The following is a 26,028-nucleotide window of genomic DNA, read 5'->3' as shown; positions in this document are numbered from 1 at the left end:
GCAACAGAAAAAGGTCAAAACGACGTGTTTGGGACGCAACCAGACGCTCAGTCACACAAGATAAGTGAAGCGGACTGCTCGGTGAGAGGGAAAAGTGCGTCCCTGTCAGAAAATCTGACACATGCAAGGTTCCAGTCGTTCTGTCGTTGCCGCTCATAGAGAAGGCGGTAGACATCAAAGCAGAGGCGAGACGTTTACGCACCGACGTCCTGTTAGTTCACATTCTCGCTCTTATTCTGACTTTCTGTTTGAAGTCCCGGTGCTTTGAGCTTTGGAGTAAAGTTTGAGAACGTGTGCGAGACAGAAGATTTAAACATAACCGTTGCCCTGCTGTTCAGAACCACCTTGTTCGTTTTTGGGTTCGTAAGAATTGAACAGAACTGAAGCGTGAGAGAGAACACGGATCGTTTATGCTGTCTCTTTTCCAGACTTCAGACGTCGCAGTGACGAGAGCGAGTACAACACGGTGTCCGTCCTGGTGCCTGTAAAAGGAAAAGCAATCAGCAAGCGATTTCCTCCAGCGTCCCTAACGTGGTCTGAAGTGGAACGCTGACGGTGTGGCTGATGGTCTCTGAATGATTCACTACCGGATCACATGTGCTCTGGGAAAATAAACATAAAAAAGGGCTTTACTTTTACAGCTTTACCTTTTAGAGGTGCTAAATGACCTGTCTTACAAAGCAGGATACATTATCAGCTTGTTTTCAGCACACTTTAATCCTGACCATGACTGTCGCATGTTTATTCTTCTCAGTTATAACTTCTCTGTGGTTTCTACAACGCTGGTCGAGAAGAGCCACAGACAAGCATCCGCCCTTTCTGTTACATTAGCCAACAGTGTATTCTCAAGAACTGCCTCAACTAGACAGTAGATCCTAAAGTAAACTCCACACAGAAAGGGCCTGGACCGCTCCACCTGGGCATCAAACCCAGGACCTTCTTGCTGTGAGGCCACCGAGCCACTGTGTCGCCCCACATACAGGATAAATAAAACAAATGTACATTACCACGTCTTCCCCTCGACTTTCCTCCTCTTCACCCCGACTCAAGAAATAAAGAATTCTCTCTTTCACTACCTGTAAACAAACACAAACACACACACACACACACACACACACACACAACAGATTCAAAACAAGCACTTAACCACATTTAATTTAACATTTAACAGACAAAGTTCCTACTGACCTCATACGCATAGTCAAACAGCTCTAGGATTGTCAGTATGCTGGCACCAATGAATAAACCCATCTGACCTCCAATGTCCCCTACAGAAAAGGTTAGAAAAGGCTATGGTGAGTAAATTGAGGACAAGAGTTGAGTGGAATAGTGGTCTAGATTCAATTATGTTGCTCTTTATACCCAGTAAGCCGGCCACCTCGTACGCTTTCTTCTGCTCAATGGTCTCGTAATTCAGAGCCTCAAAGAACACGTCCAGGACCAGGATGTTGTCCCTGTGAATACATGAGACAAGAACAAGTTCTGTGAAAAGCCATTAAAACCAGATTCTGAGAATAAATGATCAGAAGGGATTCTTAGAAACTCAATGAGTGGTCATGAAGAGACATTCAGAGCTGAAATCTATTGTATAATTCTATCACACAGCTCAGGTCCTATTTTCATCACCATTATGCATTAGATCATGACATTAGCGTGTGAAGCTCCTGCAGCTTTATATTACTCCACTTAATCCCTTTACAACCCAAGTGTTAGCTAACGGCTCAGCGCAGCCACATTCTCTTAACGAGACACAATTAGATTTTATCTTTACTTAGATTTCCAGTGGATACAGTCTAATGCAGGTTTTATGGTTTGAACATGTCTGATCAATTACTGTTTTATTGCTAAATTAATGTGGAAAGTGAAAGCTTTTCATCAATATGCAACATTCAGCAGATAAAGCACAATAATACCACACTTGGGGTGTCCAAATATTTGCAGAAGACTGTATGTAGGTTAGTGATAAAAGGAACATCGTTTATATCAGATCAACATCTGGAATGTTACTGGAATATATAAATGTGCTCATTCAAATACAGAATTTTTCATAACTTATGTACGTATGATTGAACAAGTACCTGTACTAAACAGATAATAAATATGTAACAGTATATTTCCATTTTTCCATTTTATTTATGCATTTTCTCTTATTTTTCTCCCAATTTAGTGTTGTCAATTTGTCTTCCGCTGCTGGAGGATCCCTGATTGCAGTTGAGGTGGGTATATTGCTGCTCACGCCTCCTCCGACCCGCGCACAGCACTTAGCGGAACCCTTTTTCCCCTATGCACTCTGCACAGGCGGCTCTCTATCTAATAATCAGGGTCCTTACACAGTGTTTAAAGACCACACCCACATAGTCTGGTCATCACACCCTAGCAGAACCGTGTCGGCTGCAGGCACTGCCACTTATGCCCGCTAGATGGCGCCCTGCCGATCGGTGGCAACACTGAGTTTCGAACCGAGGAGTTTAGAATCTCGGTGCTGGTGTGCTAGTATTTTTTATATTATATCAACCAAAAATATAACAGATCTCTGTTTAATGGATATTAATTATTATTTTACTTTGTTCTTAGAGAGGTAAGCCCTGCGATGGATTCGCACCCTGTTAAGGGTATTTCCACCTTGTGCCTAGTGTTTTGCCAGTGGACCTGGGCTCACCACAACCATGACCAGCATAGGATAAGATGTGATAAGACTCTTTTATTGATCCCCATGAGGGAAATTTGATTTGATTTCAGTTCCAGCACAGAGTAAATACAGTTAAAGTAAACAAAATAGGGTAGAATTAAATAAAATATTGACTATATAATAGCAATGACTATTATACATTAGTATGACAAGTTACAGCTATATAGGAAAACACACAGGTGTCTAGTGGAGTCCATGCCTCGACGGGTCAGGGTGGTTTTGGCAGCAAAAGGGGGACCAACAGAATATTAGGAAGGTGGTCATAATGCTATGCCTTATCGGTGTATATATATATATATATATTTCTTCACTGGCTTTATATTTGAAGCAGCTGGAGTGGAAACTGACAGAGAAATCGAACTCTTATTAGAGTGACGGGCACTGACAGTGAAGCCAATGGAGATACTTACGTAATGTACTTCTCCGATCTGTTGAACTTCTTCTCCAGGTAGCGTGCTGATGTCCTGCTGGGAATCTTCACCATGGAAAGCTCTTTGGTGTAGCGAGTCACATTGCACGGGTTCCTGCACATACAGTTGGTGCCCTCGACAGATGACAAGGCAGCTTGAGAGAGAGAAAATGGGAAAAAGAAAGAGAGTCAACAAAGTTAGCCTGGGCATCCAGCATTGTAGTAAACCTGTGGCAGATGTAGTCAGGTTTAAAACCTGAGCTGACATAAATTATTATCAGTAAAATAAAAAAAGCATCACAGGGTCTTTTTGATGTTTTAACAGTTTTTGAAGACTGATGTTTACATTTACATTTACATTTTCAGCATTTAGCAGACGCTTTTTATCCAAAGCGACTTACACAATGAGCAACTGAGGGTTAAGGGCCTTGCTCAGGGACCCAACAGTGGCAACTTGGTGGTGGCGGGGCTTGAACCGGCAACCTTCTGTTTACTAGTCCAGGACCTTAACCACTGAGCTATCACTGGCCCTATGGCCCAATGTTTAGGTGAACGAGGCCTCCATTAATACTGAAGCTTAAATAATAGAGCTGTGCTTCTTTTTTTTATGAAAACAGTTGATTTGTGTTGTGTTTTATCTTTGGGCGGGCGGAGTAAATCCTTCAGTCTGTTATCTACCCATTAACTCCATCTCTCATCTGCTCCGAACTCTCGAACCTTCAGCCTCCGTCCTGACCTTTCTGAGAGACATTTTAAACGTCTCCTTCTTCTCCTCTAACTCTCTCTCTTTTCCTCCTCTGCTCCAATTATCCTCTTCCTAATGTCACCCACACATATCAGAAGGTCATGGAGCGCGTGCACACACACACACACACACACACACACACACACACAATTAACTACTCTCACCTATAAGAGTACTGATGATCAGTGTGTCTTTTTCCAAACACACAAACATGAACACACAAGCACAAACACACACAAACACACAAACACACAGACACACAACCACACAACCACACACACACACACACACAAACACACACAAGCACACAAACACACACACACACACAAGCACAAACACACACACAAGCACAAACACACACACACAAACACACACAAGCATAAACACACAAACACACACACAAACATCCATACACACACAAAATACACACAAACATACACACACAAACACACACACAAGCACACAAACACACTCACACACAAACACACACACAAGCACAAACACACACAAACGCACACACAAGCACAAACACACACACACAAGAACAAACACACACACACAGGGCAATTTTTTGTAGCGCCAATTAACCTGACTGCACGTCTGTGGAAGGAAAATTATCATTTAACTCTCCAGATAAATCAGAGTTAAATAACTCCTTGTTTTTTTGGGGGTTGAATATTTATGACTGCAGCTCTACATTACTAAAAATATCTAAAATAAAGAAGAAATAATCATTTGGATTGAATAACAGATCAAACGCAGACTTTACGAGGGCAACTCGCATCTCATTAAAATTTCTCATTAGTGAAGGATAATTAGTCCATACAGAGCCAACTTACTAATTAGAAGAGACTGATTCTACTGATTTCATTTTTCAAAAGAAAAAGTTTGAATAATTGCTGCTGGCTGCTGTCTCATGTTTAAAATACAGAATAAACGTATAAAGACTCAAACAGAGCGCAAATAATCCACACGTCTTTATTTAAACATGGCAGAGAGACGTAACTACAGATAATGAACAGAACACAGTAAAATGAGCTGTTTTGAAAACTTCATGTCTATCTGCCACAATGTGTGTGTGTGTATGGTGTGTGCATGGTGAGAGTGTGTGTGTGAGGAGCCGGTACCCTTCAGTAATTGTGTGAGGAAGAACAATGAAAGATTAAAATGCAGAGCAGGTCGTCTCTTTCATGCAGTGTGAGGGAGGAGCAGGGCGTCTGATTCTGAACTGCTTTTTAAGAGACGCGAGTGTGTGTGTGTGTGATGAGTATTTATGTATGTGATGATGAGTATGTATGTATGATGTGTGTGGTGAGTATTTATGATATGTGTGTCTGAAAAGTGTGTGTGTGTGTGTAGGTGTGTGAGCATTATGAGTGTGTGCATGTGTGTGTGTATGTATGGTAAGTATTTATGATGTGTGTGTGTATGTGTTGAGTATGTGTGTGGGTGTGTATGATAAGTGTGTGTGTGTATATAATGAGTGTGTGTGTATGATGAGTATGTGTGATGAGTATTTGTGTGTGTGTGTATAATGAGTGTGTGTTTAGGTGTATGATACGTGTGTATGATTACTCAGTATGTGTGTGTACGATGAGTATGTGTGTATATGATAAGTGTGTGTGTATGTATGGTGAGTGTGTGTAAGCATTATGAGTATGTTTGATGTGTGTGTACGATGAGTGTGTGTGTGTGTAGGTGTGTGTATGTTAAGTATGTGTGTATAGGTGTATGTATGTGATGAGTATGAATGATGAGTGTGTGTGTGTGTGTGTGTGTAGGTGTGTGTATGATAAGTATGTGTGTATAGGTGTTTGTATGTGATGAGTATGTGTGTGTTTATGATGAGTGTGTGTATGTATGATTAGCGTGTGTATGATGAGTGTATATGATAAGTGTGTGTATGGTGTGTGTGTGTGTGTGTGTGTGATTATTAAAGACTTACCGAGAGCAGGTTCAGCACAGTCCTTGTACTGTTCAGGAGTGCAGTATGGAGAATCTCCTACACACACACACACACACACACACACACACACACACAGTGCATCTTTATTCAGCCATATTTTAAGTGTTATTTAAGTGTTTTACTTGAAGTGTTGTTTGTTTAATGATTTCGTCCTTGAAAACTTTAGCGAGCTCGTTCACTATACTGGTAACCAGTAGCAACCACTTTTTAAACGAACAAATGAACTTTTTAAGGAACACTTTTTAATTAACTCACTTTTTATTTTTGTAACCTGGTACATGTTTACAGTTTGCAGTCTGCCGCATACGACACGTTTAATACAGAGTAAATATGAGCTGATTACTGCGGCTTTATCTCATTTCACATTCACTATACGGCCAAAAGTATTTGGACACCTGACCATGAGCTTATTGGACATCCCATTTCAAAAACAAAAAGCACTCTTCTGAGGAGGCTTCTCACAAGACTTTGAAGTATGTCTGTTGGAATTTGTGCCCATTCAGTCAAGAGAGAATTCATATGGCTGGGCACTGATGGTGGTCAAGAAAGCCTCAGTTGACGTTCCAGTTCATTCCAGAGCTGTTCAGTGGGGTTGAGGTCAGGACTCTGTGCAGGACACTAAGAAGTGTTTTTCTTGTCTTTATGTGCACAGGGGCAGATAATTTATTTTATATAACTGATTTATTACAACTGTTAGCAATTATTGTGGCTGAAATAAGTGAAATCAATAACTAGAGAGAGTTTCCCACGGTATTAGCTGAGTTGTCTGGAATCAGGAGAAAATCGTTGCTCTAGGATTCAGTAAAAACACTAAATACAATTCCCTGTGAGACCGAATGGTCCATGTTCATTAAACACATTAAAGACATGGCAGTGAACGATTAGTTAATTAGACACATTTAAGCAGCAAAGCTTCCACTATTTGGGTGAATCGCTACCCAATTAGTTAATTACTGAATACTAATCATCTGTCAAATTAGCAGAGACGTTCGTTATATTAGCAGAGATGGACAGAGAGACACAGTAAAAAGTGATTTTATATAAAATCATGGTTTGAAGATGGTTAGAACAACCTGACCAGACTGCACAGATAAAACAGCGGCTGTATTTTATGATTGGTAAAAATTTTCTCTTTTTATCACTTACGCCAGACTTAATAAAATACTCAAAAGATGAGGCTTCACTTTAGATTCTGATCCAAAAAACAGTCCCTGTGGTTCCGAGGTTATCACCCCCTCAGTGGGTAGCACTGTCGCCTCACAGCAAGAAGGTCTGCTGTAGAGGTCCGGGTCCTTTCTTTGTGAAGTTTGCATGTTCTCCCCGTGTCTGTGTGGGCTTCCTCCGGGAGTTCCGGTTTCCTCCCACAGTCCAAAGACGAGCAAGTGAGGTGAATTAGAGACACTAAATTGTTCATGACTGTGTTTGATATTAAACTTGTACTGATGAATCTTGTGTAATGAGTAACTACCGTTCCTGTCATGAATGTAACCAAAGTGTGTAAAACATGATGTTAAAAACTCCAGACTGTTCAGTATCAGAATCTCGGCCTTAAAGCTTTTACAATCTACACTGAAACTTTTCATCCCAGGCCTAAAAAACTCCCCACCGGGTCTAAGTGTTTCTGATACTATTTCATACAGAGTTTAACTTTAATAAAAGGAATTTAAAAAACAAATCTTTTAAAATTAAGAAATTCTGGAAACCTTTTTTTTTTTTAAATGACCACATCACTGTCCACCTCTGCTAAACAGCAGAGAGAAACGTACCTGGCATGTACACCATCCTGCAGTTGCAGTTTTCCACGATGTAGCGCGTCTCACACTCGATACGGCAGGCTGTGATGCTGTACACATCGAAGAAGCCCAGAGCCTGAGACACACATTCTCCCCACGGAGGAGGCAGGTACGTCAGCTACACGGGGAACAAAAAGAAGAGCAGTTAAAAGAAACATCAGTGATGAGGGGGGCATCCCAAAAAGTGACATGTGCAAGGTTAAAATCTGACACTAATCTGAACATATTGTTCTCCAGAACTGGCCTGAATGTGCACAACGGCTCCCCACCCGAAATTCATCAGAGAATGAGGATTTATTCCCACTTTATCTTCCAGAGCAGAACTTCACTGCTGTAATTATTTTAATTTCTATCATATTTAACAACAAATACACACTTTTAATCAGTAATATGTAGTCACACATGGTACGTCTGTTAAAACATGTTTCAGAATTATAGTATTCAAAAATATTCAGAAAGGGGGTCAAATCAGTTTAAAATGTTTATGATTATTTGCATTTTCCATCGCATGTTTTTTTTTTCAAATTTTCCTCCCAATCTAGTGATGTCCAATTACCCAATTACTGCTGACGCTGACCTCCACTCCTTACTTTAGAGTGGCGAGTTTATACGGGTCTCGCGCATGGAGAGTCGTCCGCCCTCTCATTGTGCAGACGCTATTGATCTGCCAGCAAAGGTCATCACTGCATCAGTTATGAGGAATTCCTCCGGCATCCAACCCTGACACACGAGCCAATCATGGTTTGTGTAGGTGCCTAGCCTGCCGGTAGCAGAGCTGAGATTAGAATTCATGAGCTCAAGATGTCAGCTCCGGTGTGACAGCCTAGGCACCCCGATCACACGTTTTAATGCACGATTGATTTAATGCTCAAACAGGAAAAAGCCTTTAACATCAAAAGCATCATTTATTTCATACATGTGATGAGTGGCTGAAACACACAACCTCAGTAGTTAGAATGGGTGTCCACATACTTTTGGCTAAACAGTGTATATCACCCAAGTGAAAAAGTAATTGCCCCCTTAACCTAATAAGTAGCTGTGCCACGTTTAGCAGCAACAAATGTTATCAAACATCAGATAAGAGAAACTCAGTCATTTACATCACTTTACCTCACAGCAAGAAGGGCCTGGGTTCGATTCCCTGGTCGGAATTTGCATGCAGTTTGCATGTTCTCCCTGTGTCTGCATGGGTTTCCTCCCACAAGTCAGGCTAATTGGGGCTACTAAAAATCGCACAATGAATAGAACCCAGTGCAACCCCTGGATAATGAGTTGCTTTAATTCTGCCACATTTAGGCTTTTTGTGCCCAGATTTCCTCCCAGTGTAATTACTGCTGATTCCCCTGTTGCTTTTCTCATGCCAACTGCGCAGTAGCATTGTGTACCACCTGTACCAGCGGAAAAGATGGATACATCTGTGTTTTTCTAATATTCACTAATACAAGCAAATATCACAAAACCGTACAAAGGAAATGTGATTTAAAGGACTGAAAGATGGTCAAAAAAGACCAACAATTAGATTTCCACAGATTTCCACAACACATCACCCAAAAACACAGCTCTGAGAGACCCGAGACGAGTAAACAGGTTATCCTGTGTGATGTGAAACCGCGGCAGGTTTAGAAAGTCTACACACTCATTTTTTTCCTGCGTTATAAGCTGGCACCCGTCCTGTCGAGACTCCGTATTGGCTGATTTATGGCTCATTTTGGACGGGTTTGCCACCAAGCTGTTTGTGACAAGCAGAAATGGAACTCGTGTGCAGTCCCATCTCACACACACACACACACACACACTCATCCCGACGCAGCCTTTAGTGTGTCGCATCAGTGAACACCTGAAGCGAGAGGAAACGGCTGCGCAGATGTTGGGCTGCTGCTGGGCACTCAGAGCCTTAAAATCATCCTCACATTTATTAACACACTTGATTTGCCCTGAGTGTACACACACACACACACACACTTATTCTCTCTCTCTCTCTCTCTCTCTCTCTCTCTCTCTCTCTCTCACACACACACACACACTCTGACACACAAATATACATGCAAACACACACACACACACACACACACACACTCTCTCACACACACACTCTGACACAAATATACATGCAAACACACACACAAACACACACACACACACACACACTTACTCTGACACACAAATATACATGCAAACACACACACTTACACACACACACACACACACTCACTCACTCACTCTGACACAAATATACATGCAAACACACACATACACACACACACACTCTCTCACTCTCACACACACACTCTGACACACAAATATACATGCAAACACACACACAAACACACACACACACGTCATTGTACTATGTCAGTAATCCAAGTACAGAGGTACCTTGTAACTTGACATCCCCTAAACTTGAAATCTTTGAAACTCGACGCCCTTTGTCGAGAAATTTGTACCCTTAAACTTGACGTGTGTGCGACTGCCATATTGTTCAGCGCTTGGCTTGAATGGTGCGATAAAACATCATCAAAGTGCGAATATGAGACGAATCTGCATTTGTGTGGAATAACTGTCAGATCCACCCTTAACAGGTTTCCCAAACATTCTTATGGGAAAAATTATTTTAAACTCAATGCATTTTAAACCCCTCCCAGAACTAATTGACGCTGAGTTTCAAGGTACGACTGTACTTAAAAAGTAGATAAACTAAAGCAGAGAGACCTAAAGAGAGTGGGTGTAAAAAGACATTAATATGTGTGAGATACAGCTCAGGTGGACTGGAAGAAGGGACCCGAAAGTCTTCTCACATTTTCCCATTAATAATGCATCATTCATTCTGTATACGCCCTCGCTGCCTTTAGCCTCATAATGAGACACCGCGGTTAACACGCCGTCACATGACACCGAGCCACAAACCACCACGTGAGAGTAAAAAAATGAGCCACGGATTAAAAAAAACATATCAAACCTGATCCGGTATCAGTGGGGGAAATGAAATTTGTCTGCAGCGAGATTAAATCAGGGCTCAGTCAGCTAGAGAAGATGGCTTATGGCTTATCCTATTAGCATAGACACGACATGAATAAACATCAGCCGAGGCCGGGACTCGGTGTCACAGTGAACACGCTCGCGACAGAGCTTAGCTACACACGATTCAATTAAAAGCAGCTCACGCTTAATCCAAACCGAGTCTCACTAACACCGGGGTACAAAGTTACAGCAAAGTCAAACAACAATCACAAAACAGTTCAGTTATTTGTAAGCTCCTTAACTGTTTATAAGTCTTTAGAGGAGATTATTAAAGAAAAGGATATATACAAACAACAAATAACTCCTTAGTTAAAATATAGAAAAGCCTTAACTATGAATTCAAGCTATTTTATTCAAGCTCTGAGAAAAGTAGGAAATCGGAGACCAGCACTGAGAGTCCACCAACAAGTTTGCCGTCAAATAGCTAGGCTGTTTCAGCCACCCTTCCAGACGTTAGCCAGTAATGTAGACGCCGGACCGGCTGATAGCACCGCTGAAATTCAAACCCTGAATCCTCATATATGAGGAGTAGTGGAGTTTATTGTATCCTTTTTTTAATACATTTTTCTCCCAATTTTTAGCGCATCCAGTTTTTACCCAGTTGCGTTATGCTTCCTCTCTACTGGTGCTGACCCCCACCCCGATTGAGGAGAGCGAACTGACACACGCCCCCTCCGACACATGAGCAGTAGCCGACTGCATCTTTTCACTGCACGAGTTCATATGCCGATCAGCCTTGTGTACCGAGAGCCACACATCAACGCATTATTCCTCTACTCTGTGCTGCTGCGGCAATCCTCCTGTTTCTATTTTGGGCTTCTAAGTGTGCCTAGCCTTCAAATGGCTAGGCTGTTTCGGCCACCCCTTCAGACGTTAGCCAGTCATGTCTATGCAGACGCTGGACCAGCTGATAGCACCGCCGCTGAGATTACCATATATCAGCAGCAGTAGGCTAGCATACTTTTATTGCAGTGCCACACGAGCATCTAAACCAGAGTTTTTCAAGCGACCCACATTTTGTTCATGATTTTTTACACGATCCAGGCAACACAAGGTGTAACATAAAGCCTCCACAAGGGGGCGTTTGCGTACGAGTTTATTTAATTTTTTTTTTTTTTCTCTGCGACCCATTTTTTTTCAGCTCGCGACCGGTTTGAAAAGCCTAAACCTTATCAAAATTTAAGTTATTTATTTCTAATTGTACTCAATTCATGCTGGTACGTGTGTGTGTTTAATGCAGGAGTTGATAACTTACATGAGTGATAATCTAATGTTAATCTCACACAGATGCACCTTTCTGTTTTTTATGAAAACACTGTGTTCTGCTGAACCTCTTTTATTTAACACGGAGGATTTTTTTCAACGGTAAGCTCTAGTCTTATTAGGGTTTTGGAAAACTACAGCGCTACAAAAGCAACATTAGGGCAGGTGTAGCTTAGCGGTTAAGGTACTGGACTAGTAATCTGAACTTCACTGGTTCAAGCCCCCCCCACTGCCAGGATGCCACTGTTGGGCCCTTGAGCAAGGCTCTTAACCCTCAATTACTTAGACAATATATACTGTCACAGTACTGTAAGTCGCTTTGAATAAAAGTGTCTGCTAAAAGCAGAAAATGTAAACAATAGCAGTCCTTGGATAATAATACTAAACACTGTGTTCCACTACTTAGCAAATCTAATTGTAATACTTGATATTTCATATGATTGGATGCACCCATTATGGGATTAGATGTTAAACCAGCCGTGGTTTCACTGCACTTTATACTCCCAGCTTTATGGCTGACTATAATAACCTCTGATTAACAGTCACCTCACGAGACTTCCTATTATTCAAGCCTCATACTCCTGCACAAAGCACTGAAAAGCCCTCAAGGAGTAACAAGTGCTTTCTTTTTGTAAAAGGTAAAATGATTTTAGCCTGTAGGCATAAATGTCATTTTCTAACAAATGCAACGAACAATGTGAGACCTTTTAATAAAATTCCCCTGGTAAGCCGTCTTTCTGAATGGCAACCTAATCAAGGGCAGCGCGCGGCGGCAGCAGCACCTTTACCTGATCTGACTTCTGTCAGTGTATTTCATCAGAACTCAGGTGCAGAAACAGCACCACAAGCTTAGCTTAGCTTTCCACAAGCTCATAAACTGAACCTCTGTGGACTGCTAATGGGTTTGAAACACACGCCTGGCCGTAACATTCAGGGTCGTTTTTCTAGCTGAGCTAGCCATCAGTTGCTGTCAAATAATTATATCAGATTGATACATAATATATGTGAAAAACATACACACATTTATCTATACACTGTAAAAACACATATTTAGTCTTTTATTAAAGAAAAGCTTGACTTACAAATGTACGTTAAGCTAAACCACTAATGGAGCCAATCAATACAAATATTGTTTTAACTTATCACACCAATGTGCATTCTGTGCAATACCTGGCAACCTGCAATATTTATATTTCTATAGTCTTGCTGTAACAATGCAAATGTTCCTCTGTGGGACAACAGACAGCTCCTACATTACCTTATACCTTAACTTATTACCTTATTTAACCTTATATCTTAATTTATTACCTTATTTTACCTTATATCTTAACTTATTACCTTATTTTACCTTACACCTTAACTTATTACCTTATTTTACCATATATCTTAACTTATTACCTTAATTTACCTTATACTTTAACTTATTACCTTATTTTACCTTATATCTTAACTTATTACCATATTTTACCTTATACCTTAACATATTACCTTATTTTACCTTACATCTTACTTTATACCTTAACTTACCTTATACTCTAACTTTTTACCTTATTTTACCTTACACCTTAACTTATTACCTTACCTTATACCTTTACTTATTACCTTACCTTACCTTATACCTCTACTTATTACCTTTTTTACTCTATACTTTAACTTATTACCTTATACCTTAACTTACTACCTTACCTTACCTATCCCCTTTACCTATCCTCTTATTTTATACCCTACCTTACCTTGTTTTATCTCAAATCTTAACTTACCATACCATTCCATACCTGACCTTATCGTATTATGTCTTATCTTAACTTATACCATACCCTACCTTACCTATTCACGTGTAGAAACCAACAGAATAGCATCTGTTAAGAAGATACCAAGCATCCATCTCTCCATCAGCCTGCTGGTGCTACTTAAGTGCAAATTATTACTGCACATCACCTTACTTCATGTAAAAAGAGCACTTGTAAAGATTAGCCATGACCACTTAGCCTTGATTTCTGCTCTTCTTATCCGGTTTTACAGAACAAATCGCAGAACCCTTGACGATGCTGTACGAATAGCTGGCTGAAAGTTTTGTTTTTATTGAGTGCACAGATGTTACAGAGAAACAAATAATTGGTTTGAATTTATCATTCAATGTGATCCAAAAGCTTTTGACCCAGCAGCCAGCTGGAGCCTGTAATAATAATAATAATAATAAAAAAACGCTCACACACACCCAAAAACGTGCTTCTGATCAGCTCCTGTAAATAATGCAGCATCAGCCAAATCCAGGTGTCTGTAATCTCATGATGAGGTTACATTTGGTCTACAAAAGTAACTCACTGGTCTTCATATAAGAATAAAACTACTAGGAATTGCATCATCAAAGTAGCCAATACTGCAGACTGAGGAACATGAATAATTCATCTAACATTATTAATAAATGTTTCTTTAAGATTATGCCCATAACTTATATAAGGTAGTAGCCTTGTGGTTATAACAGCAACACGAAGCAGCACAACTAAACAGCCCAGAACCCACTGGCAGTGCGAGGTCATACCACAGGTCTGCATATATGTGTATTTTTCACAGCCCTGATCAGCATGAGCTGTGAGCAGCCAGACGTTAAACCCATGCTGGTGTAAAATTAGCCATTAGCAGGCAAGGTGAAGGGCTTTCCTCTCTGTATACAGAGTAAATGTACCGGTAAGCTAACAGCAGCAAGAAAGGTCACAGAGAGAAAGAAACCAACATGAAGGACATAATCACTCTGAGATCTCAGCACTGACACCAGGATGATGTAAAAGAGCAGAGCAGAAAGAAACCGAGGTGGACATGAAAAGCTTCTTAACCTCACAGACACACAGACTGAATGCTTAACTCGAGCTAGAGAACCTAAAACAGGCTGATGAAACACAAACCAGAATACCTAGAAAAAAATCATAAGAGCATTTGAACGAGAACAACAAGCAATTTAACCTGATAGAGGAAGAAAGGTGAAGAACAGATGAAGCAATAACAAGCTTAGATAGTCTAGTAGTAACGAGACCCGCGGGTGAAGAAGCCGTCATCACTCACCCTCTGCTCCTGAGTGGCCACGAATGTCTGGAACCCTGGAGCTACCCCGAAGCCCAGCTCATGCACAAACGGAGGCTCGGCCTGGCTGTGGATCTGCACCCTGACGCCGGCCTCAAACGCCGTCTCCTCTGTGTGAGACAAAAATAAAGGGGTAAGAAAAATTAACAGGTGTAATAAATCAATTATACAAATGAAATTACATGGTTTCAACTTTGCAGCAACACTTTAGGGAACGCCCTTTCCTGTTCCAGCATGACTGTGCGAGCTCTATAAAGATACCAAGAGGAGCTTGATTTAAAGTGCCCTGACCTCAGTCCCACTGAACAGCTCTGTTATGAACTGGAACATCGACTGAGGCTTTCCTGACCATCTTCAGTGCCTGACCGATCACTTGTTTGTCTACTGTGAATTTTTGTAGTGTGTACTATTACTATTATCTATCTATCTATCTGTCTGTCTGTCTGTCTGTCTGTCTGTCTGTCTGTCTGTCTGTCCCATATCTATCTATCTATCTGTCTGTCTGTCTGTCTGTCTGATTGTCCCATATCTATCTATCTATCCATCTGTCTGTCTGTCTGTCTGTCTGTCTGTCTGTCCCATATCTATCTGTCTGTCTGTCTGTCTGTCTGTCTGTCTGTCCCATATCTATATATCTGTCTGTCTGTCTGTCTCTGTCTGTCTGTCCCATATCTGTCTGTCTGTCTGTCTGTCTGTCTGTCTGTCTGTCACTTTGGCTACCTGTCTACCTATCTGTCTGTCTGTCTGTCTGTCCGTCTGTCCCATATCTATCTATCTGTCTGTCTGTCTGTCTGTCTGTCTGTCTGTCTGTCTGTCTGTCTGTCCCATATCTATATATCTGTCTGTCTGTCTGTCTGTCTGTCCCATATCTATCTATCTATCTATCTATCTATCTATCTATCTATCTATCTATCTGTCTGTCTGTCTGTCTGTCTGTCTGTCTGTCTGTCTGTCTGTCACTTTGGCTACCTGGCTACCTATCTGTCTGTCTGTCTGTCCGTCCGTCCGTCCCATATCTATCTATCTATCTATCTGTCTGTCTGTCTGTCTGTCTGTCTGTCTGTCTGTCTGTCTGTCTGTCTGTCTATCTATCTTTAGCCATCTTGTATATTTATCGAGCATGGGCTGAAATATATTAAGGCGAAAGGCAGAAAACACCCCGTACAGTTCGCAAGTTCATCACAGGGCACACACACACCTTCACACTCACACTTTTTCAGTAGTAGGTATTTTAGTAGCTTTAATTAACCTGACTGCATGTCTTTGGACTTCAGAGCACCCGGAGGAAACCCACACAGACACGGGGAGAACATGCAAACTTCACACAGAAAGGACAAACAGGACGGCGGCTTTACCATATTGTTCTTTATTGTAAATGGATTTGTATCTGTTTGAAGTTTGGCATGTGTTTCTTTCACTGTGTATCATCCACAGGTTCCTCACCTCACCCTGTGCAAAGGAGATCTGTATAGCGCATGTGCAGTGGAGATCCGTATAGCGCATGGAAAGTTGTGCACCAATCTCTATTATTCCCTGTCTCTTTGCTGGCACCCTCGATCAGCCAGCAGTTATGAGAAATCCCACCCTCACAAGAGTAGCAGAGCTGTGATTCAAACTCGCGAGGGCTAGCATATTCTCGCGATTCTTTTATAGCAGTCACTAAATGACTGGCTGAATCAGAACAATCAGAACCCAGCCAACATCTGAAATTTGTACATTAATAAACATGCCCACAGAGTTTTTGGTGTACCACCCACCGTGCCCAAACTTTTCTGGCCAATACAACACAAATTGTTGAAGTAATGCATATGCATGCCCACACTCCGCTACTCGCATTTTCAATTTATTTTACTCCCATCAATCTTTCTCCAGGTCCCACACACACTCGCTCTCTCACACACAAACTCGCCCTGTCTCGCTCTCTACAAAAATAACAAACTACTTTAGAGGGCTGATGTGAAGGGATGTACGGGGTGGTGGAGGACGGCCAGCTGGCTCGGGTAGATAACGAGTAACAGGAGAGAAAATCACAACAGCTCATTGAATCCCGCCATGTTCCCTTCAGTCCCAGAACTGCAAAAGAACTAATGTGTTAATGCTGATCTGAGGTCAATCCTGCATTCTCTAAAGCAATGCTTTTCATTCTACTGCCTGTTTCCAGTGCTGATCTGAGGTCAGTCCAAATTCTCTAATGCATTGCTTCTAGTTCTACTGTCTGTTTCCAGTACTGATCTGAGGTCAGTCTTCCATTCTCTTACTCATTGCTGCTAATTCTAGAGTTTTCAGTGCTGATCTGAGGTCAGTCCAGCATTCTCTAATGCAATGTTTCTAATTCTACTGTCTGTTTCCAGAACTGATCCGAGGTCAGTCCAGCATTCTCTAATGCAATGCTTCTAATTCTACTGTCTGTTTCCAGAACTGATCTGAGGTCAGTCTAGCATCCTTTAATGCTGTGCTTCTAAATCTACTGTCTGTTTTCAGTGCTGATCTGAGGTCAGTCCCACATTCTCCAATGCATTACTTCTAATTACACTGTTTCCAGTGCTGATCTGAGGTCAGTCCCACATTCTCTAACTCATTGCTTCTAATTCTATTGTCTGTTCTCAGTGCTGATCTGAGGTCAGTCCTGCATTTTTAATGAATTGCTCCACAATAAAGTACTATAAGATTTTAAATAAATGCTCAAACTGGGTAGTGATTAAACCCTCCAGTAGGATCCAAATCCACTAACAAAAGGTTTAATGAGCACAGCATGGCCATCTTGGTCCTCTAACCTAACCCTCATTAAAAACTAGAAGGTTAGCTGAAGAACAGAGGACCTAACAGCCTGGAGCATTTTTTTACTGAGGCATGCCTTCAAATTTCATTATCTTCATCCTCCAATCTCATTATACATTACCAGAAAAGACCCGGTGCTGTTGTGTTCAGTAAGGTTGTGTAGCGTACTATAAAAAGAGCCAATTATTGTGACACTTGGTATAAAAACAAGACTTTTCATCTTCTTGGAATAAATATAGTTTAATTAAAGGTTCAGGTTGTTCATGTGTAAATGAGGTAACTACAAAGAAAAAAACACTCCTCTCGACCTTTTACTAGCTTTTTTAAGGATATCATTAATTCAAAGGCTGATTATGTAATTAAAAAAACATGTAGATACGTCTGAATGTGCTGAAACGGTGTTTACCTGTTTCCCCCCACACGGGGAGATACTCGTCCTGCTGAATGTCCAGCATGATCTCTAGGCCGTTCCCTGTTCCTCCTTTCATTGTGGTCCTTAAAGCTTTCCCCTCCTCGGCTGCGTTGAACATATAACACTTCCCGTAGCGTGTAAATACCTGCACAGAGATGAAGAAACAAGACTTTTACTATGTTCATGTACACATAATACAATACATGTGATCTTAAAGGCCCTCGTCATATGTGTGTGTGTGTGAGACAGTTTAGACATCTGGTAGGGGAAAAGAAGTGGTTAAACACATTGTATTTTGCCATTTAACATACACCTGATCATAAGCTTGTTGAACCATTTAAAAGCTATGGGTATTTATAAAAAGTTGGCCCATTTTGTTTTAATAACAACCTCCACTCTTCTTTCCACAAGGATTTCCTTAAGGATTTTGGATTGTGTGTGAGAATTTGTGCCCATTCAGTCAAAATAGCACTTGTGAGGTCAGTTGTAATTCATTCTGTTGTGTACTCTGTTTTATATATATATATATATACACACCGATCAGGCACAACATTAAGTGACGCACATGCACCCGGCCATCCACGTTATGTAAAAGAAAACGTGATTCATCAGACCAGGCCACCTTCTTCCATTGCTCTGTGGTCCAGTTCCGATGCTCACGTGCCCATTGTTGGCGCAAACGCAACAATACGCAACAAACAGTGATGCTCTGTGTATTCTGACACCTTTCTATCAGAACCAGCATTAACTTCTTCAGCAATTTGAGCTACAGTAGATCGTCTGTTGGATCATACCACATGGGCCAGCCTTCACTCCCCACGTGCATCAGTGAGCCTTGGTCGCCCATCACCCTGTCGCCGGTTTACTACTGTTCCTTCCGAGGACCAATTTTGATAGATATTGACCACTGCAGACCGGAAACACCCCACAAGAGCTGCATTTTGGAGATGCTCTGACCCAGTCGTCTAGCCATCACGATTGGGCCCTTGTCAAACTCGCTCAAATCCTCACGCTCGATCATTTTTCCTGCTTTTAACATCAACTTTGAGGATAAAATGTTTACTTGCTGCCTAATATACCCCCCCCCCCCACTAAGAGGTGCTGTGATGACGAGATAATCAGTGTTATTCACTGTCAGTGGTCATAATGTTATGCCTAGTCGGTGTATATATATGTAGGAATAGGAAAAAAAAGTACATTCGTACAAGTCGTATAAGGAACATTTCCTGATAATAAAAGGTGGTTGAACACTTTTCTCTCATTATAAAAACTCCCAGTATTACTCAGCAGGAATTATAAATATATCTGATGGACGCGGTTCTGCGCTGGCAGCATTAATGACAGGTGTGGCCTAGTGGTTAAGGTACTGGACTTGTAAGCCAAAGGTTGATGGTTCAAGCCCCACCACTGCCAGGCTGACACTGTTGGGCCCCTGAGCAAGGCCCTTAACCCTCAATTGCTTAGACAATATACTGTCACAGTGCTGTAAGTCGCTTTGGATAAAAGCGTCTGCTAAATGCTGAAAATGTAAATGTAAATGTAATGATGCAAAAAGCTAAAAAAAAAGTCAGAGTAGAGAAAAGCTAATCTAGTTTGACCCAGGGTCCCTGCGTCTCTCCGTCAGCAGCACTGGATACAAACATCCAGCGCAGACTACACAGCATTAGGGTTGTGATGCTCTCAAGTGAAGAAAAGGAAAGAAGGACTGTGGGTTTACAGCCCTTGGCTTTACGCAGCGGACTACACGGAGACAAATCTAATCCATTAGGGAGTAATGGGGCATGAGGATAAACACGCCACCTTCCACTTCCTGCTTTCTTTATCTCACTTGCAGTATTTCATTAGAACAAAATGTGATTTGTGGTTGAATGTGTACAGGAGCAGAAAGAGGTGGGAAAAAAATGATGGCAAAAAGAACAAGGCAAAATGATAGTAGGATGAATATTGGCGTGTTTGCAGAACAAGTTCAGACTAGAAATTAGCAGCAGGATAGAAAAGAAAAGCAATAATTAATTTCCTATAAATGTGACTCCAGCAGCATGACGACATCTTAATGCAAACCTTTATTTGTTTCTCCAAACTACTCAGATGTTCCTCTCAATTCTACTCTATGCCAAGTTCACACTACACGACTTTCCAAGTCGTCAGGTTGCTGCACAGTTCACACTACACGACTGATCGGCGATAGAGGGTTTCACACTACACCATCTATCACCAACTGGAATCGCAGGCGAGCTTCTCTGGTTGCCTGGATTGTTCTATAGTGAGTTGGAGGTTAATAAATATTATGTTTTATAGAGAACAATAATGTTACAAATACTGTATAAAACGTGTGTGTGTGCCGATGTATTCTGATATGAACTATATTACGTCCCGTCCCACCTTTTTACACACCTCCCCTGCGTTTCCCCTCACACAGTATCTTGCGTTCTCATTGGCAGTTCGACATCGCACTCATTGCCAGTCGGGCAACTCAGATCCAGATATTTGACAAGCTAGATAATTATAATTATAATTATCGCTCGGTGAGCCGCTCGGATCGAGTTGTTGGGTAGTTCACACATAGCGATTGAGAGCCGCGTTTCGATCGCTGAGAGAACGCCGAGCAAAAATCAGGGCAAAAATCGTGTAGTGTGAACTAGGCATTAGCTTCCACCTACGTTCATTTCATTTTCATCATCTGCTTTATACTGGTCCAATTGCCGATTGCGTCATGCTTCCTCTCTGTCTATGCCGATCCCTGCTCTGACCAAGGAGATTGAAGCTAACCCACGCCCCCTCCAACACGTGGGCAGCAGGCCGTATGCATCTTATCACACACACATTGACGAGTGTTGTGCCACCTAGCGTTGTGTACGGAGAGACACACCCTAAGAGCACTCTTTCCTCATCTCTGTGTAGGCACCTCTAATCAGCCAGCAGAGGTCGTAATTGCACCAGTCTGACAGAGAGAGACCCATATCCGGCTTAGTCCCGCCCATCTGAACAACAGGCCAATCGTTGTTCATGTGGCCGCCCAGCCTCAGCCGGCAAGGCAGAGCTGAGATTCAATATGATGTATTCGAGATCGTGTATTTTTACCGCTGCGCCACCTGAGCGGCCTTCTCCACATTTTTAGCGCATCCACCTTTTACCTGATTACATTACGCTTCCTCTCTACTGGTGCTGACCCCCGCCTCTGATTGAGGAGAGGGAACACACGCCCCCTCCGACACGTGCGCAGTACCGACTGCATCTTTTCACCTGCACATTTGAGTTCATATGCGGATCAGCCTTGTGCACGGAGAGCCACAGCCTGATCAACGCCATCAATCAGCCAGCAGAGGTTGTAATTGCATCAGCTATGAGGTCCCTATTTGGATAAAAAACAGCCAAATGTTGTTCATGTAGCCGCCCAGCCCAGCTGAGATTCGATACGATGGAAACGAAATCCCAGCTCTGGTGTGCCAGCGTATTTTACCGCTGCGCCACCTGAGCGGCTCCCAGGTCAGTTATAATCATCACAACATGTGATCCATGACCATTAATAAAGAACTGCTGGCTGTTAATATAAGTCCTATTTGCAACAATAACAGCCTCCACTGTAAGTAAATACATTCTAATACTGGAATGTATTCAAGATATGGTACATTGATGGCATGATGCGGTGGCACCCTACCACCTTTCTAGCTTAAATACCTAATAAAACTGTATGTAGCTTCCAATATGATGTGGCCCGATAAAGAAACTGCCACGTAAGATAAAGATCCCCGATAAAGATCACACACACACACACACACACACACACACTGAATAAATCACTGACACCCACCCCGTAAAACCACCATGAATATTCACAGAGTCGTAATTCAAACTTTAAAGCGTCTTAAAAACGTCTGCAAAGTGCCACACAGAGCACAAGCTAGACAGAGAGGAGAAGAGGTAAAAAATAATAAGAGAAAAACCAGCCAGACACGCTTACATTCTCAAGGCTGGAGACTGAAGGTTGAATATCTACACCGCAGACTCGTTAGTTTGAAATAACGACAATTAATAATGAAATAATGACAGGTACTTCAGTCACCCTCTTCACTCTACATCCATGAGACGTTAGAATTATGTGAGCTTTAAGCAGACGCTGAATATTGTCAACTTTATCAGATAGGCTTTGTTTTCTTCTTTGTAGCTTCTCTGTGTTTCATTGGTCCTCTCATACGAGCCCTAGGCAAAGCAACAAAGAAGGGTAGATGCTCTATTAGAGTCACAACTGGCAACCGTGCCAGTGCAGCGTCCTTTAAATGTCAACCTAATCAGTAGAAAAATCTAATTATAGGCAGAAAAACACTTTAATTGTGAATTTATATTCACACTTAACTGCTCTGATTGATGAATCAGTCATTATGAGCTACATAATATGGCAAGAAATACATGGACACCCTTTTTAATCATTAATTTCGGTGTAAAAACCCATTTCTCATGTAGGGTAGATGTAGCCTAACGGTTAAGGTACTGGACTAGTAAGCAGAGGGTTGCTGGTTAAAACCCCACCACTGCCAGGCTGCCACTGTTGGGCCCTTAAGCAAGGCCCTTAACCCTCAATTGCTTAGACTGTATACTGTAAGTTGCTTTGGATAAAAAAAAGCGTCTGCTAAAGGCTGAAAATGTAAATTTCTAAAAGGTTAGAAATTAAACTGCTCGGGTAATTCAAGGTTCCAATCCTCATTGGTGCAATTGGCTGACATGATTGGCTATATCTAAGTGGGAGGGACTGAGTCCAATTGGCACTGAAGTCTGTCTGTGGGAATGTGTGCCCATTCAGTCAAAAGAGCTGCTTTGTATGGAGAACCCTGCTCTATAACTCATTCTGCTTAACTTAGACCCGCTGTCCCCGTTCGTGGACACTTTCGTGTCATTACAATGTCATTTACACATCAGACAAAACTATGGAGTCAGCATCTGTATGGCTGGGCACTTATGTTGGTCAATAAAGCCTCGGTTGATGTTCCAGTTCCAGTTTTGTGCGGACCACTGGAGTTTCTGTAAATCGAGCTTTTGCCCACTCACTCACTTTCTTAACCGCTTATCCAATCAGGGTCACGGGGGGATGTGCTGGAGCCTATCCCAGCTTTTCAATGGGCGCAAGGCACACAGTAACACCCTGGACGGGGCGCCAGTCCATCGCAGGGCAGACACACATACACGCATACACACACCCATACACCTATAGGGCAATTCAGTGTCTCCAATTAACCTGACTGTATGTTTTTGGACTGTGGGAGGAAACCGGAGCTCCCGGAGGAAAACCCACACAGACACGGGGAAAACATGCAAACTCCACACAGAAAGGGACCCAGGACCGTCCCGCCTGGGGATTGAACCCAGGACCTTCTTGCTGTGAGACGACAGTGCTACCCACCGAGCCACCGTGCCGCCCCCTTCCTTAAACTGTTGATGCAAATTAAAAGCATATGATTACCTTTATATTACATTATACATTATTACATATATTATAGTACTACTACTACTATATAACTGATTTATTACACCTGTTACCAGATGCTTTTATTCAAAGCGACTTACAGTACTGTGACAATATATTATCTAAGCAATTAAGGGGTTAAGGGCCTTGCTCAGGGGCCCAACAGTGGTGCAGTGGTGGTGCTTGAACCCGCGACCTTTCGATTAGCTTACCCACTAGGCTATGACTGCCCTGAAACACATGCTGTTTCGATTCATGTGGCTGAAACACATGGATTCAGTCATTAGAAGTGGTGTCCCAATACTTGTGTCCATTTTTGAAAGTTCGGTTCATCTGAACTCATTAAAGTCCATCTTTGCTTTTTTAGTGTGTGAGCCCCCATGAGTCTCGCTCGTTCCTCAAAAATAGACGAGCTTCATAAATTAGAGATTAACATGCCCACTGACGTTTCTTCTCCACACCAGCATGAAGGACATGAGAAAGCTAATTAGCTGTCAGTAAACGAATCACATGACCCGACCGTCTGGACGTCTGACTGATCATTACAGAATTCTGAGAAAAACACACACAGAGAGTGAAAGACTATTTTATTAGGTTTGGTTCACACCTTGGGGAGAAGATGGTCTGTCTCACAGCTCGGATTTAATAGACGCCACAGGGTGCAGGGTGTCTGACAGCTGGATAGACTACACACCATAGTAAACAACGCCAGTTTGAATCTTTGAATGTTATCGTTCATGCTGGCCGTGACTTTGATTTTCTTTTGGTTGTTTCAGGTTGACCTGCTGTGATGATCCACACTAACATAATGAGTGGAGACGTTTTTAGGTCATTTTACATATTTAACTAGGGATGAAGTGTAAAGGCGCTCGGGTGATGAACTGGCACCTTCGGGATGTGGTACTGCATTGCACCCAGTGATTCCAGGGAACACGGGCAGCATTAAATGATAACGAAGATGAAGCTATCAATTTCGGCATTTAGCACATGCTTTTATCCAAAGCCACTTACAGTACAACATACTATATAAGCAATTGAGGGTTAAGGGCCTTGCTCAAGGGCCCAATAGTGACAACCTGGCAGTGGTGGGGCTTGAACCAGCGCCCTCTTGATTGCTAGTCCAGGTCCTTACTTGCTAGGCTACAGCTGCTACATCAGCTACATTAAGTATTTTTTTCTGGCTGTTCTTGTATATAATTATATACGTGGGTTGCCACAGCAGAGCTGGTTTGCATACCAGCCTGGCACAGTTTTAACATTTGATGCAGTGATATTTGTCCCTGACCCCCCAAATGGCTAGGTTCATACAATCTCTGTATTTGTGAGCCCAGCCTGGGATTTGAAGGCACATTAAAGTACAGTTTTAGATCATCAGCACCTAGTCATGCACAAACAAAATAAAATCGGCCAGAAATTTAATGGAAATTATTAATAACATTTGACTAGGTAATGTTTTCTACCTCAATCCACTGCTTAGACTTTTTACATCTGTAAAAACCAGCCAGTACCACCAATTTCACTTCAGCTGTAATGGAATCAAACTTTTGTAAGCCAATTCTCATTACAATAATAGCCAGTTACAGAACTGCACCATTACACTCCAGAAATTACAGAAATGCTCGGAGTATCGCCAGCGTGGTCATTATGAGATTACAGCCGCACTTAGACACCTGTTATAATGTTTTCTCATTACGACAAACAGGTAATGAAACATTCATCCTCTCTGTCTCACATGGGCTCCAGGGCTGCAGGGACATGCAAATTAAAAGAGGAAACAATAAGAGGAAGCAGCACCAGCCAGTCGATTGCTTTTCTGAGTAAAAATCAGGTACAGGATCTGGAGAACATGGGTTTTGTGGTGTCGTGTGTTTTGCTGATTGTTCCACTAAATCGATTTCCATTATAGACTAATTTAGCTGGTTCTCTTCTGAGACAAACCCATTTAGAGTCGAGGGAACTGCAAGAATCTGTCTACAGATGAGGAAATTAGGGAACTGTAAGTACATTTTAGTATAATAAAAGTGAGAAAATTCCAACCCTGGGTTTCAAAAGGTACTTCTAAAAGTTCCTTTTGACATCTTATACTGGAACAGTTCCAGTATAAGACTTCCATACGTTGTCTTAGTCTTCACATTTTGAGAGGTGTAGAGTCTGTCTTAAAATCTTGAAAGGTGTAGAGTCTTGGTAGGTCTTAGTCTTAAAATTGAGAGATGAAGAGTCTTGTCAGGTCTTAGTCTTAAAATTGAGAGCTTTAGAGTCTTGGTAGGTCATAGTCTTAAAATTTTGAGAGGTGTAGAGTCTTGTTAGGTCATAGTCTTAAAATTTTGAGAGGTGTAGAGTCTTGTTAGGTCATAGTCTTAAAATTTTGAGAGGTGTAGAGTCTTGTTAGGTCTTTTGAGAGGTGTAGGGTCGTGTTAGG

At 41.8% G+C, this 26,028-nt stretch overlaps 1 protein-coding gene across 2 annotated transcripts in view; it reads right to left on the bottom strand.

Moving 5' to 3' along the window:
- Positions 1-483: 483 nt before the first annotated feature.
- The window catches only part of asic2 (acid-sensing (proton-gated) ion channel 2), a 205,871-nt gene continuing 180,326 nt past the window's right edge, over positions 484-26,028 (bottom strand). For both annotated transcript variants that reach the window (XM_063018395.1, XM_063018394.1), the window contains 9 exons: positions 18,146-18,296; positions 14,944-15,071; positions 7,576-7,720; positions 5,789-5,845; positions 3,100-3,253; positions 1,363-1,454; positions 1,189-1,268; positions 1,008-1,076; positions 484-602 (listed from right to left, as the gene is read on the bottom strand). In XM_063018395.1, coding sequence (XP_062874465.1) covers positions 501-602; positions 1,008-1,076; positions 1,189-1,268; positions 1,363-1,454; positions 3,100-3,253; positions 5,789-5,845; positions 7,576-7,720; positions 14,944-15,071; positions 18,146-18,296 — 978 coding nt within the window. In that variant the 3' untranslated portion in view covers positions 484-500. The remainder of the gene's footprint in view (positions 603-1,007; positions 1,077-1,188; positions 1,269-1,362; positions 1,455-3,099; positions 3,254-5,788; positions 5,846-7,575; positions 7,721-14,943; positions 15,072-18,145; positions 18,297-26,028) is intronic.

Source organism: Trichomycterus rosablanca, chromosome 22 (genome assembly GCF_030014385.1).
Source record: "Trichomycterus rosablanca isolate fTriRos1 chromosome 22, fTriRos1.hap1, whole genome shotgun sequence".
Lineage (NCBI taxonomy): Eukaryota > Metazoa > Chordata > Actinopteri > Siluriformes > Trichomycteridae > Trichomycterus > Trichomycterus rosablanca.
This window is presented reverse-complemented; position numbering and strand designations above follow the sequence as displayed.